This window comes from Cyclopterus lumpus, chromosome 7 (genome assembly GCF_009769545.1).
Source record: "Cyclopterus lumpus isolate fCycLum1 chromosome 7, fCycLum1.pri, whole genome shotgun sequence".
NCBI classification, from domain to species: domain Eukaryota; kingdom Metazoa; phylum Chordata; class Actinopteri; order Perciformes; family Cyclopteridae; genus Cyclopterus; species Cyclopterus lumpus.
In genome coordinates this window covers 4,742,839-4,761,980 of record NC_046972.1, presented here as the reverse complement: position 1 = coordinate 4,761,980, position 19,142 = coordinate 4,742,839, and the positions used below count along the sequence as shown (strand labels likewise).

Below are 19,142 nucleotides of genomic sequence, written 5' to 3'. Positions count from 1 at the left end.
GTAGTAAACCGAGTACCAATACTTCTGTTACAGCACGTTCATATTTCATGACAGCTTCAGGGCATGGAGGCGCACCTTGTATGAACACCGTTAAAGCCACATTATGCACGTGGCGCAAACATTCATAACAATAAGTGAAAACGTTTACTTTTTAAAAAACGTATTTATTCAAGCGTTATTCGGGTTCCTAACTAATACAAAGTAACCGAGATCCATCCTGTGAACAAAAAAAATCAAAACATCAGGAATGGGAAAGCATTAAAATGTCAATAATAGTTTTAATTGATGCATGTTACATTCAACACCCATTGTGATGCTCCCACACATAAATTGCTTGCATACACACGCGCGCACACACACACACCTTTTCTCGCTGTCTCATGGATGAGGAATGCAACAGACAACTTGTAAATGCCTTACACTATCATATATTTACATATCATCCTCCGCTTCTGTACATGGTAATTCTTTAAATATGATCAAACATCAGAGGAGTAACATAGAATACAAGTTATGACTGATTGTATGTAGTTTTTGAAGCATATTCAAATTTACTTTTTTCTTCCCAAAAAAAAAGGCATGTGCACAAAGCACTGTCATAAAAAGTGAGTCACTATTAGACATGATAGGTTAAAAAACAACAACTCCACGGTGCCTCTTCCTTCATTCATTGTCCGCAAGAAAAAAGTCGTCCTTCAGCAGGGGGGCTGCACCAGAGTAAAAGAAGACATGTACGGGAACCAAAGGGAATAGAAAAGGAACAGAAAACGTGCTCAGTGCATTAAGACTTCTCCAATAGAACTAAGAAACTAGAGGTGTTTGCCCTGTTTTCATCCGCTGTGATGAATAAATTCACATTGTTACAGGTGCGAAACCAGATGTACAGTGAGTAAACAAAAGTGAGACAAATTGTGAGGAAAATAAGAACAAAAAGAAAGGTTTAATTTCTGTTATCCAAACTGAGTATTTCTGACAAGTTACATATCTTCTTTCAAACCTAAAAATTTCTCTTGCGGTCACTTCATATCAGCCCTCCAAACGTCAAGTGCAAACTGCAGGAGCTCTGTGGCGACTCATTATCAGTAAACTCAAATGTTACCAAGCGTTAAAGAGTAAACCAGTTGTAGTCTCGAGGAAGTTCCCCGATCTTTAAATGCCGTTTTTTAATCTTATTTTTTTAGCGGTCACACCTTGTAGTGTAAATGATTTGACCACACACACACACGCACACGCACATGCACACGCACACGCACACGCAGGCAGGCAAAGGAGACGAGCGCAGGTTCAATAAATGACCCCCCCCCCCCGCATACAGTAAAACAACGTAGGAGTCCCAGAAACCATCTGGAAAATAAAAATGTATAGAAAGTACTCAGTCAGCTGCTGCGATGGCCGAATGTGTGTGTTTCACACGCGGGAGGAAGGAAGACTTTAGCAGTGGATGATTAGTATCTTTGTAAAAACGGGGGCAAAAATCCGACTCCGAAAATCTGTTTGGTTTTTTAAAAAAAAACATAAACAGATATGCAGATCTGGATTTAGTACACATTTGTATTACCAAACCATCCACTTGTATAACAGGGGCTTAAAAGGACAAGTTTTTTACAATTTCAGAAAGGCCAACAGTGTAACTATTGTATTGCAGTTAATGACAAACACGAAGCGTGAACCTTAAATGAAGAGAGACAGTCACCGCTGAACTTCGGCCGCTGGAAACTTCAGCGAGAGGCTGCGACACAGAAATGCAGCGCATTCCACCTCGGCGTGGTTTTGACACTTTGCTCTCGGAGTCAAAGGCAGACAGTGTTGATATATGTATTCATATAAATAACAAAACAGTACAGTATAAATATAAAGATTCTGTGTGTGTGTACAGTGTGTGTGTGTGTGTGTGTGTGTGTGAGCCAGTGTTAGGACAGGACATGGCGGGGGTTGGGGGGGTTAGAGGTGAGGCTTTCCCTCCCCCACCTCGTGGAAGAGCGAGGTGTAAAACTCGGGCTCCAGTTGCTTGTTGCGGTAGCGCTGGACGATCTCCGTTATCTTCTGCTTCCGCCTCACGTGAGGCGGGTTGTACAAGTCACTTTCCAGGCGCTTCCGTCGGCACACGTTGATGACCGTTTGGCGCACGAGAAACCCTGTGGGGGGGGGAAGGGGGTGTTTGAGTTTTTTAAGACTGTGCACAAAGTGGTGTGGATGAATCGTTTCACAGTTGACGAGCCACAGCACTAAATAAGGGAAAATACTTTGACTAAATGAAGCTATATATATATATATATATATATGTAATTATACATTTTTATTTTATCTTGTACATTATGATTTGAAAAGTCAACATTTTAACATAGCTTGAAACTATGACACCTGCTTGCCAAGAGTGGCATTGCATGCACAGAGAGCTTTTCTTCACCGGAGAGATACTGTAAATACTTGCATGCATTTCTTTTATTGTACAGCTAAACAGTGACATGCTAGGGAGGGATGAAGAAAGAGAGAGCCATAGGAGCCATTACCTAGTGCTCTGCGGCTGACCACCATGCCGTCCACCAGGGGAATCACCATGCCAAATTTGCCCATGGCTCCATGCAGCCGGATCCTGAAGAGCCCCGTCTTCAGGGGGTGGATGAAGATCAGAGGCACGTCCTTCTCTAGTAACCCTGACCTGCAGTGGCAACAATTCAGGAAAAACACGGAGGGCGTGATGAAGGTTGATTGGAAACAAACTACAACAACAAATTAATATGCAATATCATCTTTGTATGACAAACAGGGGCGCACATACAAAACACAATATACCAGCTTCTTTGTATGCTTTGGAAGTAGGAAAGAACCTAATTTATCTTCACAAATGCCAAATGTCCTTTGAAGGATTCCCCGGCCGCTAATTAAATGAACTGTTGTCATGTTATCAGATCAGACCGCACACTCTCCAGACAACAAGGCATGGTTAATTTGGTTAAATACAAGCCACTGACCACAAGCCTCCCTCCAGCCACAGTCCTGCTCGTAACCACCGTCACTGCTCTGCCAGAGCTCCGTGTCTCTGCCTACTTTTTGCCCACCATGTTGTACTTCCTGTTTTGCACTGTGTGTGTGTGTGTGTGTGTGTGTGTGTGTATGTGTACACTTTTCTTTTCTCTTCATTTTTGCACTTGATAAAAAACCATTCACACTGCTCTCCATACTGGCAGCAAACAAGAGTGCTTTAAGAAGTAAACTTCTGAATACCTGCAGGAAGTGCTGTTGCTCATGCTGGCTTCCAAGCCTGTGCTGGTTTCCGCCAACAGATCAGACAAGGGGAAGTGCTCTAAAACAACAACAAACATAATTGTTTTACAGCTACCTTTTAAAAAAAGGTCAGAGTTTGTGTGGAGTAACTTACTGACAGCACGAGAGAAAGCGCTAGAAAAAGAGATGGAATTAAGTGTGTGCCTACCGATATCGTCAAATCGCTCCACCCAGACCACAAACACCTTTGTTTCAGGACCCAGAGGTGGGAAAGACTTCCCAGTCGACGACCTCTTTGTCTTCACCAAAGGACTCAGCTGCAGAAATAGCACAACACAAGCGGAACACAAACGAAACAATGAGAAATCCTAATCAGCGGCGTCAGCGTACACGTCAGATACACGGACGTGAGCCAAAACGTTACCTTTTTGGCAGACTCCAGGTTTTCAGAGTGGTTGGGGAACAGCTCCAGGGTGAGATTGGGTTGTTTGAGTGAAGCAGGCATGAGGTCTGCGTTGGTGTCTGCCTCCACTGTGGAGTCACTGTGCACCGATGACTCCTCTGGGAAGCAACAAGCAACAGCTCCGTCAACCCAGAATCCCTCACTGGGTTTATTCGTCGTATGCAGAATCGACGGAGTCACACTAAACGTCGTAGATACTGACCAGAATGTTCTGTTAAGGATGGAACAACGAAGGCGATCTCCGTCAGAGCGTCGGCGTAGTACAACACTTTCTTCTCCCCGTTGAACACGGAGCCTCCTGTGTCCTCAGGAGTAGCTGCGTCCTCTACCGCGGGAAAAAAGGTTCAACATTGACTTTTTATTTATTTGTTAGATTTTCAAGAAACAATATTAGTATACAAACAAAGAAAAAAACTAAATGCAGAAAAATATATAATTTAACAGAAAAAAAGAGAGAATCTAATAAATAAATAATTAACATATATTGAATTACATAAAACATTTTCTTTTTAAGTCCACTTTCATCCCACCATGAAGTCAACATAAAGCAAAGGTATGCTCCTGTCAATCATCTCTAGATGGTAAATAAAAGGACCCCATACCTTTTAGAAATAGCTTGTGTTTTTATATTAAAAGAATAGCTTTTTTTGTTTTCGAAGGATCATACAGAGTTAAGCAATTGACCAACAGTTAGCCATTTACATTTTTCCATGAGAGTGCTATTAGATTTGCTCTTTTCTTTTTTATGTCATAATTCTTTGGATGACACACCGATATGAAAAGCTTTGGCTCAAACATTAACTTAATAATCACATGCAGATAAAAATAAGACATGCCATGACGTGCATCCTCCCGATGGTCTTCCTCACAGCTAAAGCCATAGTTAGCTTAGAACTTACCGGTTTGCTGCGTTTCGTCGCCGTCGGAGCAGGAGTTGAGGGACCAGCTGGTATCCAGGTGGCCGGTCCACCCCGGGTGGCGTCCCACGTCCACAGGCCAGCCCAAGGACAGCAGGAACTCCAGAAAGTGGGGCTGGACACTGGATGATGACTCCACATTTCTCAGGATCTGATCACAGCGAAATAAACATAGAGGTCAAACATCTGTAAGTTTTACAGGTAAAGCCATTTCATTCTATTTCTAATTAAATACAAGGTGCATGTGTCAATGGTTTGAAAATATTCTGCCTATTTGTACAGAATCTGAACTCCCTCACCTCGGGGCTGCTTTTCTGTCCAGCCCTCACATAGAAAACAAAGACGGTGTCAAAGGGTCGGCAGGGAAGCAGGTCCAGGTAGCTGATGTCATCAAAAAACCCTGGCAACGATGACTCCAGGCCAATCAGATGAGGAGGTAGACGACTGTTGTTGGGCTCCTATCAATAACAAATGAATAGACATGCTTCTAAATTAAGCATATTAAAAAAACAAATAAAAAAAAGATAGTAGGCAGATAATGTTTGTTTTTGTGCAGCTTAGATCCAAGAGAATTTCTCATCAGCCGGGATCTCACAAATGGTGTTGACCAACCTTGAGCGCCTCCAGAGACAGAAAGCCGAAGTGTGAGAGGAAGAGGCGCGCCGTCTGGAACTCCTTTGAGGGTGGAGGCGGTTTGCAGTCCGTCTGTGGGTCGGGGTAAGGCTTGGACTTCCAGATTTCCTCGCTGTGCCGCTCCAAGGCGTTCTCATACTCGATCTGCTTGGTCATCAGAATACGAAGCCTGTCGTGCTGAAGTTCCAGCTGAAGAAGAAGAAGAGGAAGAAGAGGATGGGGCCATTTTTAAAGTGGCTGCGGCTGATAAACGTCACTCGATTGTATGAATTCACCATGAACCCACAAAGACCAAGTCCAGCAGTCACCTCCCAAAGCTGATTGCTGGTCACCACATTATTAGCTAAACCTGTACAATTCCAATCCAGCTCAACGGCTCCAGAAAGTTGAAGAGTTTAGATGTTCACTTTCTTCACACTGTGTCAGAGAGGCACTGATTCAACTCAATTTTTAGACCATGGGGGCTTTTTTAGGGGTAAAAAGCTATAACTTAATGCACTGGTAATGTACTGGATTGAGAAACTGCACACGATCAGAGACCCTCATAGGTTTTCCACCAAACCAGATGATTGGATCACGATATTCCAAAAGACACCCAAGTGGAATTTCATCTGTCCAACAACTCACGTGTGGGAAATAACTCATCACTGTACTTGTCACTCTGGAATCCTCCGGCCAGCCCATACAACCCACCTGAGTGTTGCACGATGACAAACAGTATGAGCGATTCATTTACTGCAGGCTCCAGTTTGGCCATGACAGCATACTCTTGGTTCAGCTTGTGCCCAAAGTAAAATAATGAAATTATTAGTCATAACGAGGACACAAGACCAATGACGGGAAGCAAATCTCACCTCTTTACTGACGATGTCATCCAAGTCAGGAATACTGACGTCAGCTTTGACGAGCGGTATCTTATCCACTTCTTCCGGGAAGGGCCTCTGCTTGACGCTGTACTTGATACCCACACCATTGTTGGGGGTCGGACGGCCCTCGGGAACAAACACCTGCTGTAAAAGGACAAGGACACACACACACACACACACACACAGAGAGACGTCATCAGTGAAACGGACGTGAACGTTTTGACAAAAACCAAAACTCGAGCATTTCTAAAAGGACCAATGGTTTAGCGTTGGGGTTGTTGTTGTTGTTGTTTCCCCCCCCACTTTGGTGCAGTGAACCACGGTGTGATCTCACCCTCTGATTGGCCCGAGCTCCTCTGGGTTGGTGAAAGAGCTGCATGGTCCAGGCGTGTCTGCCAGCCGTCCCTCGGATCAAAACCGTCACTGATGGACTGGGGTCTTTATGGAGAAACACGAACGGCATTTTACTTAACCAGCGCTCGGAACACGACAGGCGATACAGTCGCTACTCGTGCAGTCAGTAAAGTGGTGTTACGCCCCCAAAGGGCGGATGGTAAGCTACTGACTCTGTTCGTTGCCGAGAGGTTGCTCCAGCATGGCGAGGATGACCGAGTTGTCCAGGACGAAGTAGCGGAAGTTGCTGGCTCCTGTGGCGCTGAGTCGGGCGTAGCGGATCAGGGTGTCTTCATTCAGCAGGCTGCAGGTGGAGGCGGGTCCGCTCGGGGACGGGAAGGCCCCCAACACCTGCATGATACTGGAGAACACCAAAGCAAACTAGGTCAATAGGTACTGCACATTTTAGTTGTGTGCTGTGTGGAGGTTCAGCAGGAAAGCGGGGGAAACTAGGTCACTGTATCAGCAGGAAACAAGTAGAACACATGCATAATTTAGTACAATCACTAAAACATACAAAATACAAAGTTATCAAATTATTTTCTGAGTAATTTCATTATATTGTTGAAAAGAAGAAAAAAATGTATATCCAGAAATGAAACTTGCAGCTATGTTCTTAAGATCGCTATGATTTCACTGTGCTATGTATTTTCTTTAGTTATTGTGGGTTGGGTGCAGTTCTGCCCTCATGTCAGTTTGCAGGATGTTCAGCATTCAAAGCAACATTAGCAGCACTGTCGCGCTTTTCCAACAATGGATATTTGTTTGTCAGCTCGTCAACGGCCATCGGTGCTAATCAAGATCAGCGTCTACGCTCGCAGATAAGGAGGAGCCGTTTGGTATTTGTCTGTGTATGCAGAAGGAGAAGCCACTCACAGATCAGACACCAACAAATATGAAATGTAAATGTCAGCCTCCCCCCCTCAAAAGACGACCCAGGACACGTACATGAGAGCAGAGGTAGTTTAAACAAGACAAATAAAAGAGCACACTAACCGCTTGTCACATTGACTACATTAACAAACTGGTTTTGGATTGAAACTGTGCAGAATCTCACCAGGACAAAGTGGCCTCGGCAGCGTCCTTCACCCTCATTGAAGCTGGGTTGTGCTCCTTCTCCCCTTTGTGTCGCACCTCCAGCTCCTGTCGGGACTTGCTGCCAGAGATTCCCAGCTCCACGATCTCCAACACCTCCACCAAACAATCCTGATCCAGAAAAGAACAAAAAGGGGACGAATCTTGAGGCGTCTACATAGAAGTGGAAGCTATCCAGTTTTATGTATCATTTTCGAACGTACCTTCTCATCCAGCATGTCGGGGTGCTCTGTGAGCCACACACACAGAAACTGGAAGGCGGCTACAATCATGGAGTGGAGGTCTCGGGACTGAAGGGGAGCTGGACGGCTACATTGGTACACGATGTACCCGCATATCGAGCTGACGGCACGTTTACGGTCTGAAGAGTCCACTCCCACTTTTACCTGGTGAGGACATGTATACAAAACGGCACAGGGACATGCATTAGTTCTTCATTTTAATGCACTTGTGAAAAGAAATGTTGTGGGCTTTTGTGCGCGTGTGCTTGGTTTACTAAAACGGCACATTTTAATATTAGTGATTATAGGACCAGTGTTGTTAGAACTAGTAACATCAATGTCCCATTAGTCTCTTCTCTCACCACCCCTCTGCACTCTTGTCCAGATATTTACATTTTATAGCCAAATACTGTCCATTTTAAAAACTCTACCATTACTAAACTAAGGGGCGCGGCAGGCAGAAAAATTGCAGGCCGTATCCAGAAACGTCTCTCATTCTGGTACTTTGTGGTACTGTGTTGACAGTTTGAGGGCAACTCCCTTGAGATGAACTTTCTGACTTGAACCACCTTGAAAGCACCATCCGTTTTGCTCTCTGTGAGGGCACGTAACTGGGACCAGACTAGTGATGGTGGTAGACTGTCACACTGAGTTACACTCTGTGGTGAATAGTTTGGACGTTGTACCTTTACCTTGGCGAGCCCAGCCAGCAGCTCCAGGGCAGCCAGTGAGATGCTCATGTCTTGCCTCCACTGGGAGTTGAGCCTCTGAGTGACCAGGTGGATGCTGCGCACCAGCAGGCCCGCCGCCGTATCTGGAAGAGCTAGACCATATAACACACCCAAATACCAAAACACCACAGAGAGTGGAGCAAAGCAAGAGTCAGGCAATGCAGCTGAGGTATCGAGGGGGAAACAGGCAAAATGTCCTGCATGCCCCGTTATTAGATATTGAAAACATGCATTGAAATAAGAGTTTGAAATCAGTACAGCACACAGTGTAGACTGGAATATAGATAGAGGGCGTCCTGCTGAGGGGAAGGGCTGAGCCATCAAGTTCTGACTTTGAAAGAAAATAAAACTTCATGGACAAACTGACTTAATATATTAATAACTAGGTCAATCTGATGAAAGTCTAAAAAATACGTTACGGGGAACTTTGATATGTTTTGTCTTCCCATGTTTTTTGTGTTTCAATCACTAACCATTTTCCATATAAAGAGTTATCGGGCAACTCAATGTACCTCCAATTAAAATGATGAGCATGCCGAGTTATGAAACAACCGTCTCCAGATCCCTGCCCCACTCTCAAGTCTTGTTTTTCCTGTCCAGTCCAGAGCCTCACTACACATTGTAACTAGGAACAATGCGGAACATCTCCACCCCATACACTCCCATTTCCTGCTGGACAAAGTCACCCACAGTGTTTAGGCAAACATAAAGGAGAGCGGCCATTATTCTAAAAATAGAAATCACAAAGTCCAACACCATAATTTAGCCCAACATCGCTCAGCCCTACCGAGGAAAAGAAAGACTCTTTTAAATGCTTTTGATGAGGCACTCAGTCAAGGCGCTTCAAACTTTCACAACAGCACAGCATCACAGCAAATAACGTCGGCGTCACCCACAAAGGCATTTTACCCAACGCTTCTTAACTCTGCATACCACTTTAACCACGTTAGCTATGAAGAACAAATGTGTTAATTAAACAAGTTACGTGCTTTGAGCAGCAAGACGTAATGTTGTAGCGAGCTGGAAGTATGCAGGCTCTGACGGAAGCAGCCACCCCTGTGTTACGTTCCACCAGCTCGAGGACACTAGTTTACGCGGAGCAGCCGTGCGTCTTACCGTAGTCTCGAAGCAGGGCCTGGACGGGACGCTCGGATTCCGGGCTGGTGGCCTCCGTGCTCCCCGCGCTAGTGAAACTAATGCCGCTGTTGGTGCGGCTGTGACTCTGACTCCTCACGCTCATGTGGCTCCCGTCTATGCTCCCCTACGACCATACAAACACACAAAAACAGTGATCTTGATGTCCAGTCCATCACACTGCTTCTAGCCTTGCAACGTTCATATTAAGTGGATAACGGCCGTGATCTGAGCCTTACTGTTTCGGTCTGTGCACCTATGGACTCCAGCAGCGCCGAGTCTTGAACAATATTTAGCATCGCACCTGAGAGGGGAGGGGCAGCCAATAATTAGACAATGCATGGAATGACACGAATGGAGAGGAAAATAAAAACAAGTCAGTAGATACCCAGAATGAGCTGTGTGTTGGTGGGGTCAGTCTCAGTCTGAAGTGCTCCGATGAGGACATTGACGAGACGTAGCCTCAGTGAAAGGAAAGACACGGGCTGGTCATGAGGCCATCCGTCCTCCTCGTTGAACTTTCCTTCCAACAGAACCTAAAGCGCAACATCAACCCGGTGAAGAACCAAACGATTGGATCTTCAAGTGGCAGAGAATGTTTTTAAATGAATAAAATGAAACCTCTGATTTGATGTTGCCAAAATGGTGCGGCAGTGGCAGCATGGCGAGCAGGATGTTGATCGAGGCTCGCCTCAGGTCGGTAGGATTTACATACATCTTGAATTTGGACAGCTCCCTGTTGAGTCAAACAAATACTCAATCAAGGCAACTTTCTCAAAACCTCTGAAGAGAAATCTCACCAAAGAAATTATAATGGTCTGAGAATGTTATCCTCAGTAAACAAAAGAGGCCAATTACACAGGAACCAACCCAAAACCAGTCTGACCTGTCTGGTACAATAGTCTCCAGCGCAGCTATGAAGTATGGCACCACCACATTGATGCCCTTCAGGTCAGTGCAGAAGAGAGAGGAAGAGTTGAGAATGATCGAAGCCAGAACTGGCCGACAGATAAAATCAGAGATCTGGAGACCCTGAATCAGGACCATGTAGAACCTGCAGAACGAGGAAAGGGGAACAGTTTTAAATCCTCACGCTCATAATTAGGCAGATGTTAGATTGGACCAGAATTTGTTTTACCTGGACAGGTAAACAGGCAGAATATCCTCCCCAGTTTTCTTGCTACAGAAGATGCGGCAGAGAGTCCCGCAGGCCTCGGCCCGTCCCGCCTCGTAGCTCTCCGGGAACTCGTTGGCGTCGAACATGGGGTTGGACACCATGGAGTCGGTGGACATTTGGGAGCCCTTCCTCCTCAGCTCCAGACCTACTTGAGTGGCTATCGCTGCGGAGAGTGCAAAGAGACAGAGAATGAAAGGCACCCTGAATTGTAACATGGTCACCAGTATACATGCATGTATGAGAAACAGGCAAACAAAGACATGTAGCTACTATATGCACATCACAACAAAAAAAAAGGAAACATAGCTTAAATTAGATTGGGGGGGGGGGGGAAAGCACCATTAAGCAGACACTTAATCGCTATCACAACAAGAGGAAGACACATCATACAAAAAAAGCATTCAAAAAGGGAACTCTGACACAAAGAGTTTGCATTCAAAGTCCGACCCATTACTAGTGCTTTTACTTTAGTGCCGTGCTGATAAAATGTGTTCAGCTGTAAGACCACAAAGCAAAGTCCCTGTGTCGGCTCCCTCCCTGTTACACTTATATGACAGTCACTCAAGGTACAGAACATCCACTTCATGCATTGAGGCACCAAACCAATAAAATCAAAACTCAAGTCAACCGACAATACAAAAAGAAAATCATAAAGGAACCAAACATTAATGCTGAACTTGAGGAGTCCGAAATAATAAGGGTTAGTGTGAAAGGAAAAGAAAATGGAGAACTGAAAAACAGGGTGGCGTCGTCACAAACTGGCAACGTTATGGTCGAGACAAGTGGTCAGTTGGTGAAACTCATTCCTTCACCTTTGGATAAACGCTGAGAGAAAAACTCTGGTGGACTTGTATGTATGACAGGCAGTGGGAACAGAAGCGATAATGGCGATGATCATGAGGAAACTCAACTTAAAAAAAAGAAGAAAAAAAAATGAAAAAAAAGCCGGTAATATTTGTCAAGAAACGCAAATCAAGTGAGGGAAAACAAGCTGCCGTTCCTACTTACAAGATTTATAAGAAAGGAGAATTTGGATAAAAGAGGCTGCAAGATAACAGAAATAGTGGAGAGACACAAAATCAAAGCAGAGCCAATATGTTGGGATCAATTCATAGCATGAATTGTGTTCTTTTTTTCCTTCTTGTTCTCCTCAATACATGACTTTTGACCCATTACAACTATTTAACATTAATAAGACATGGTAGACACATGCAGGACACTACACCAAAAAGACAAAAATAAATAGAGCCAATGAGGAGCCAGATTTCTTTTCAAACACTAAGTACTGTATGTGCTGTGAATAAAATGGCTGTATGACGTCCTGAGCTTATGAGTATCGTCTCTTTGTAGTTCTAGCCCATAGTTGGTAGATGTAAATGAATCAGTAGGAAATATCATACCAGGCCACTTCTAACCAAGCCCTCCACCCACACGAAGAACAAAGAAGTTTTAGAGAAAATGGTGAAGAAGAAAAAAGAAAAAAAAAAGGGAAAGGATATCCCAGAGACATACGGTAATAAAATAACAAGACACCAAAAACACAGACAACTCCACAAAAAGAACGACATACTGATAAACAGCAACGGAACACCCACCTGCCCATGCACAAAAGGAAACGCTATACACTCTCGCCTCACGTCTTACCGGTCATGCTGGGGTCTCGGCTGAGGCCGCTGTGGAGCTTACAGTGGACCAGCGCGGCGTCGAAAAGCCACTGGCCGAACAGATTGAGGATGCTGTTGACCTTCGGCCGCGCTGGGGCCGGCAAGGGCCGAGTCTCCCAACTGCTCTGATTGGGACTGGACAGCAGGGTCGGGGAGGATGACGTTTGTTGCTGCTGCTGCTGCTGCTGCTGCTGTTGTTGGTGCTGCTGGGATGCTTTGGTTGGTTGACTACTGCTGCCCTGCAGGGTGGAAAGGGATATCGGATTAGGCTGCTGACAACAAGACTGAGGGAACCAACAGTCGACACGCAGAAAAGATTAGATCCCAATTCAAAACTTAATAAAGCAACTATTTGCTATGTAAATACAAACAGTGTGATAATGTCTACCTGATCAGAGAATGAAGTTACTCTCCCTTCTGTGAGTGTTATGATCCGAGCTTTACTGTGTTTACATGGCCGTTACCGTACGGCGTGCATGCAAGTCTGTATTTGTGTGTACTAATCGCCGCTGCCTTTAAGGCGTCCTTACCGAATTTAACATTCCTATCAGATTCATGGCCATATCTTTGTGAATATACAAACGGACGTTTGTGCCAAATTTGAAAAGAATCTGCTCATGGCATTCCTTAGGCATCGAGAGAATGGGACCACCAAAATGTAGTCTGTTCATTCCAGGTGGACATTTGTACCAAATGAGATGAAATTTCCGTAACTTTGCTGATGGACGAGATAGACCAACATACGACCTCAACACAGTAGAGATCTAAACGTGTTCCAACTCTGCACTCACTATTTACTTTACTACACTTGCTTGAACTTACAGTTGAACTCTTGCTTGTGGTCTTGTTGACCACCGTGTGCCGTTGCTTGCGGCTGTGGGGGGGTGTGGTGTTGGTGATGGAGGGGGGCGGAGACATGCTCATTCTGTTGACTGGGGTGGGCGGAGCACTGTCCGCTCTGGGACGTGATATACCTGTCGACAGGAAGGTAAAATGAGCTGCGGGGCTAGAGTTAGTCTTACCCTTCACACGCAGATAGCACAATGATTTTTGATCAGCAAACAAGATTATTTTTTTTAAATAAATCTCCATGCCCCAACTTTTCAACTTATTATGGTTAAATGTAATCATTTCAAGAAATTTTCCTCCCGTTTCTAATGTTATGCGAGAGACAACAGTCTGTGACGTGATCATCGATGAGTCATTCGTAGACATGCAAGATGATGTTAGATACGAATCAGCAGTAATTGGTAATTGACATCCGTCCATCTTGATTGACTTTTGGCGGCCGCAAAGAGACCCCTCCCTGATGATCTTAAGTTAATCGGAAAGTCTGGAAGTGGATTATTTTTGCTGCAGCAATTCTAAACCCAGTTGATGGCATCATCACCACCAATGAGTACAGCTCTCCATAATCCACCCATTGCATGACATGATGTATCAGCTGATGTCTGTACCATGAGAGAGCAGCACTGGACAAAAAGTGAACACCCTCTCCCGTACGTCTCTCTTTTCAACAGAGACACCTACAGTGTAGAGGGAGAAATCACACCGACATGTTTCTATGCAAATGTTTCAACAAATGTTATTGACTGACATCGTCCATCCTGATCTTAACTGAGGAGTACTGCCCCGGAATAACAACTGGTTACAAGAAACGAATGCATGGCATTGCTATCAAAATCTATAAAATTACTTTCAGTGCACGTTTTAGCAATAGCTCGGTCATCGTGACTGAGCTATTCTTTTTTCATTCTTACCCAAGAAGGCATCCACTAAGCAGCTGATGCCCCTCATGGCCCTGAAGAAAATCTGGGGCAGCTGTTTCAAACAGGGATGCAGCACCACTTCATGAGGCAAGCCGCTGGAGTTGAGAAACTGTTCCTGGAATTTTGGAGTGGTGCTCACTATCGTAGGGTTGCTCAGGTCCACCGGGTTGCTAGAGACAAACGGAGAAATAAGCAAATTCACCAATTAAGGAAAAACAAATAAAAGCTTATGGTGAGTGGGAGATATGAAAAGAAATCATCAGTGTCCATTAGTTTAATGGGGAAAGAACATCTGTTGTTCAGGTTAGAACCCCAGAAAAATGAGGGTTTATGCACCTGAGCATGTGGAGAAAGCGGTACCACGTCTGGGCCACACAGTCGTGGTCCATCTCTAAAGGGATCAGGCTGGCGTCTTCATCTGGAACTTTAAAAGGTGGGAAGGACGGTCCGTGGGTAAAGCGCAAGAGCCTGGATTGAAGGGGCGAGACAGGAATGTAGAGATGACACTCGGCAGAAAATACGGACACTTGTTTTATCATTTGTTCTACGGTTGTTATTACAATCACTAAGAAGTTTCCCACTTCATAAGCTTTGCTTCTCCTTCCTGGAGACACAAGAGTAAAACAGGTTAGACAAACTCACTATCTTAAATCTAGTCAAAGCACTCAACAAGCTTTCCCAGCATTAAACCACTAAGATGAAGCTGAGCTGCTGCCTTTCTCACCTGGAGGTCAGGGCACAAGCCACTCTGCTCCACTGCTCCACGACAGGAGGGTGGTGTCTCCAGTTGGCCAGCATCTCCCTTGACGTCTTCCAATAAGGTGGCGTGGGAAAGCAGCGGGCGCATGCCAGTAGCCACACCTCAAACAGCACCGCCATCAATTTCTCCGCCAGTTTCTCAGCCACCCCAACTGAAAGATAATAGGGGATTATTTATTTTTATCAATCATCATCATCATTACTGGCTAAGTAAATAACGCAAAGGGGGGCTGTGTCGTACCTCCGACCGTGGGCGCGGCAAGTAATGTGTCGTTGATGCGAAGCAGGAAGAGCAACAGCACCTCCCAGGTTTCCCTCACCATGGACACAGACTCTCGTGCCAGTTTCTGGACTGCCGTCAGAACTTGCTGGCAAAGCCTGATGTGGTTTAGACTGTGTTGCTCAGGCCTGGAGGAGGTGGAGACATGAGAGTTTGAAATGAGAGAGTTAAAGAGGAAATCAGGGGGGAGAAATTTCAAAACCACAGCTAATGGGAGATGGAGGCTCATCCGTGAACCTTCCAGACGTACCTCGGCACAAAGACGTTGTAGAGATGTTTGAGGATGGTCTGGACGTACATATTGGGCTCCTTGACCACGGGCTGAGGCATCGAGTCCCTGGGTGACACCAGGGCCATCATCCAGTCGGTGTACACGTCCACGCACAGCTTGACAGTGTCCCCCTCCAGGGGGAGGGTGAGGCCATAGCACAGCACTTCCATGGTCCACTTCACCTGGGAATCCAAAGCGTTTTCATCAAGTTGCGGGAATTTTAATAAGTTCTAAATTATTGGTTTATGACACACGAGGGAGACAGTGACGGCTCCCAAAACGTTTTTCCCCCCCCAACGGGCAGGGCAGTGGTAGTATAAATCCTGCCTGCTCCACTGTGTGTGCAACCGCATGACACAAAGCACAAATCTGCCATAGCACGGATCTTTGCCCCAAACTTATCCGGCAGCCTGGTGACATGCCTGATATACGGAAACGTTAAAAGGCAGATATAGAAGTCTTGGTGTGCAAACCTCATAATGACAGAGAGGAACATTAAGACTGCACCAAGGTATTATTTGATTTTCTCCATATCACCCAGTTTGAACGACATGCAAACATATCTTGAAATTTATATTTTTTCACTTAAATTTTTGAAATAAAATGGTAAGCAATCTGCCCCCCCCCCCCCCCAAAAAAAGGACAACTAGTTCAGTGGTAGCACCATCAAACAGTGTGGCATACACGTAGCGCTTGCAACTGTTGTCTAAAATACATATTGTGGGAATAAGTTATCTGAAGCTTACAGCCTCTTCAGGCATGCGCCCGCTGCTTTGTTTGGCACCAAATGTAATGTTATCAACTTATAAAGAAAGTTCAATAGTGTTTTCCCTCACCTCCTTGTCCGTCTTGAGGATGTTCTCCGTGGCGACAGGGCTCACCGCCGTACCCAGAGGCTTGACCACGGCATTGGCCACCTCTGTGCCCACGCTCGTGGGGTAGGTGTGCAGCACGCTGAGGTGGCCCTGGTCACTCTGCACCACCAGCTGCAGCGAGCGCCACTCGGAATACATGCTGCCGAAGTCTGCTGGCACTCTACTCACGCCCCCTGCCTCCACCTGCGACACACACGCGCGCGCGCGCGCACACACACACACACACACACACACACACACACACACACACACACACACACACACACACACACACACACACACACACACACACACACACACACACACACACACACACACACACACACACACACACACACACACACACACACACACACACACACACACACGTTACATTACCAGTTTACCTCTGTTGTGGGACTACTTCTCCAAAGCTGTCAAATATGTCACCCTGCTGAAAGAGGAACGTACAATCTCACAGAGCGATATTATTTTTAATAATCGACTTGTTCGATCTCGACGACTATCAAGAGGTCCATCAACCAGCATATCTTTAACTCGTCTCTTACTTAATTAGCTGGCTAGCGCGTGTATGTTGGTGGAGGGAGAGGATGCAGGATTAGCTCAAACGGACTGCGTCTGCAACAACACGGAGCTCAACACAACACAAATAGGAACTACATTCTCGTTTTGGGGGCAATGCGAGCAAAGCGAAATGAAGAGCGTGCGATAAAACTGCGCAAAGAGTCGGACGACGTGCACTTCATGTCACGTTACCGTCGGCTATAACGTTAGTTTGACAGGAAACGGGACCCATCCAGCAGCCCAGGGTGTGTTTATGCTACGGCTTCCGTTAACGTTACGCTCTCTCCTTCCCTTCCAGAGATATCAAACAGTATTAAAAGGTTGACTTTACGCAGCATGGAAGTAAAGACCAGCTGCATTTCGTGCCCTGTAAGTTTAAACGAAGTCACGGTTCACCATGTGTCCTAAACCGAGCCGAGGAATCACAAACCAGGAAACGGTTCAGGACGCAATTAGCTCGCTAACGTTTAGCTAGCATCGACATCGAAACATCTCCCCCGTCTTGCTGATGACATTAGCTGAAGTTGCCTGCTTGCTGGCTTCCGCGGAACATGTCCGTCTCTCCACGTTAGACTAGAGGCTGCCTCGAAGAACCCCCCTGCGGGTCTGTATCAGCTAACCTAGATGTCTCACTCCGTAGTTAGCTGGACCAGACGCCGCTAACGTTAGCTGGTTTAGCTAATATTCGCCCGTAGGTTGATGTTAGCTGGCTGTCATTTCGCTAGCTAACCTAACGTTTGCTCGCCACCTAACTAGCTTAAGTAATCAGGTTTTTTTTGTTTTTTTATTTACCTGTACGAACTGGAAATGTTGTCATAACAGACCTCTGAAACTCGCAGTTTGTTCCTTTCTATGTATCCTGGTCTAGACCATAACAGCGTCCATCTTCGCAATGTCAAGGCTTGAATATTGCAGCTTGACGGGATGCGTAGATTGTCGCCCCCTACTGTAATAGCACAGCAACTGCATCAGAAATGATGCTGCCTTCAAGTGCTCCTAGTCCTTTGCGTCGACTATTCAGCGCAGGTACACATTTACAACAGCAGGTGGCGTAGTTTTCCCATTTAGCGGGATTTAACCTGAACCGTTTCAACTTTATTACACTGGCTCCTTCCATGCCCGCTGAAGCAGCTGTGTTGTAGTGCTTGACAGAGTAGTGTTGCTGCAGCATATTGTGTACTCTTACTTGGTAGATTTTAAGATCCACTTTTAATCCGTTACATTGTAATATATTCATCGCAGTGCGTTTATTTAATTATTATTATTTTACGCAGTCATCTGTTGATTCTAGCTGGTCTCAGGTCTGCTGACTCGCAGCCACGCCTCCATTTGGTTGAAGCTCCAATAATTTTAAGGATTTGATTTCACTAGTTTCTTTTTCAAAGCCTCTGTTTAAAAGGTAATAATCCATATTCGCCGAGTATTAGTGAATAATAAACTAATGTTTCATATCTGATGACCTTTATGATTATAGAAGCTTCTGTGCCTGTTTCCTAGCATTTGCAAAGTGTTGTGTCCCAGCTGTCTGCCGAACTGTCAACAACTGTTTCACCCGTTCAGCTCAGTTGAATGACGATGTTTTTGAGACAGAGTAAAGGATCCATCAACTGGGGTGATCACCATCAAATATGACACAGGATTGTTTCAGTTACATTTGTAATGCATATTATTTAACGGATAAGTTAAAGTTAGTTCTTTGTCATGTGAAGCTAATGTTGTTTAATAGATAAGGGAACATTTGTAGGCAGTGTGTAACACGTTTATATCTCCCTCTTGCTTCTGGAAACCCTTCTGGAAAACACCAGAGGCTGGATAAGCGCGTGAGAGTTGACGCACAAACGCCAATACTTTATTGTGACGTATTTAAATCTGTTCCTGATAAAGATGGCATTATTGGAGATGTTATATTACATGGTCTGAAGACATTGGTGAAGTCATGTTTCTTTATTTCGAGCATTTAAAGCCTCTGAAAATGTGGCTTCAAAGCATCTGGAAACTCAAATCCACAATACCATTCCAATCAAGTCATTTAGGGGGGTTTTGTACATAATTCCAAAAGTATCAAAAAACTAATTTGAAATACTTTTATGCTTACTAATGTACAG

At 45.1% G+C, this 19,142-nt stretch overlaps 1 protein-coding gene across 9 annotated transcripts; it reads right to left on the bottom strand.

Moving 5' to 3' along the window:
* Positions 1-258: 258 nt before the first annotated feature.
* Positions 259-17,973, bottom strand: LOC117733219 (ral GTPase-activating protein subunit beta-like). 9 transcript variants are annotated; one of them, XM_034536673.1, is made up of 31 exons: positions 17,830-17,973; positions 16,435-16,656; positions 15,578-15,780; positions 15,289-15,455; positions 15,013-15,199; positions 14,625-14,756; positions 14,280-14,458; positions 13,342-13,493; positions 12,500-12,758; positions 10,817-11,018; positions 10,565-10,732; positions 10,300-10,414; positions 10,067-10,214; positions 9,918-9,982; positions 9,661-9,805; positions 8,500-8,636; positions 7,796-7,978; positions 7,555-7,703; positions 6,671-6,858; positions 6,439-6,542; positions 6,093-6,248; positions 5,866-5,931; positions 5,218-5,427; positions 4,905-5,063; positions 4,588-4,756; positions 3,891-4,013; positions 3,650-3,786; positions 3,434-3,542; positions 3,226-3,304; positions 2,511-2,659; positions 259-2,135 (listed from the first exon to the last, which is right to left on the bottom strand). In XM_034536673.1, the coding sequence occupies exons 2-31, from the start codon at positions 16,609-16,611 to the stop codon at positions 1,942-1,944; spliced, it is 4,611 nt and encodes a 1,536-aa protein (XP_034392564.1). In that variant the 5' UTR covers positions 16,612-16,656; positions 17,830-17,973; the 3' UTR covers positions 259-1,941. The 9 variants fall into 9 exon arrangements, with proteins under 9 accessions (XP_034392564.1, XP_034392565.1, XP_034392566.1 ...); XM_034536674.1 differs by having other exon boundaries at positions 6,093-6,245; XM_034536675.1 differs by having other exon boundaries at positions 8,506-8,636.
* Positions 17,974-19,142: the final 1,169 nt, after the last annotated feature.

Excerpts from the sequence above, each read along its gene's own strand:
- LOC117733219 (XM_034536673.1), bottom strand. The coding sequence starts at position 16,611 with ATGTATTCCGAGTGGCGCTCGCTGCAGCTGGTGGTGCAGAGTGACCAG. Across the intron at positions 15,781-16,434 it reads TCCTCAAGACGGACAAGGAG|GTGAAGTGGACCATGGAAGT; the intron begins GTGAGGGAAAAC and ends TTGGATTCCCAG. Across the intron at positions 10,215-10,299 it reads TTGGCAACATCAAATCAGAG|GTTCTGTTGGAAGGAAAGTT; the intron begins GTTTCATTTTAT and ends GTTGCGCTTTAG.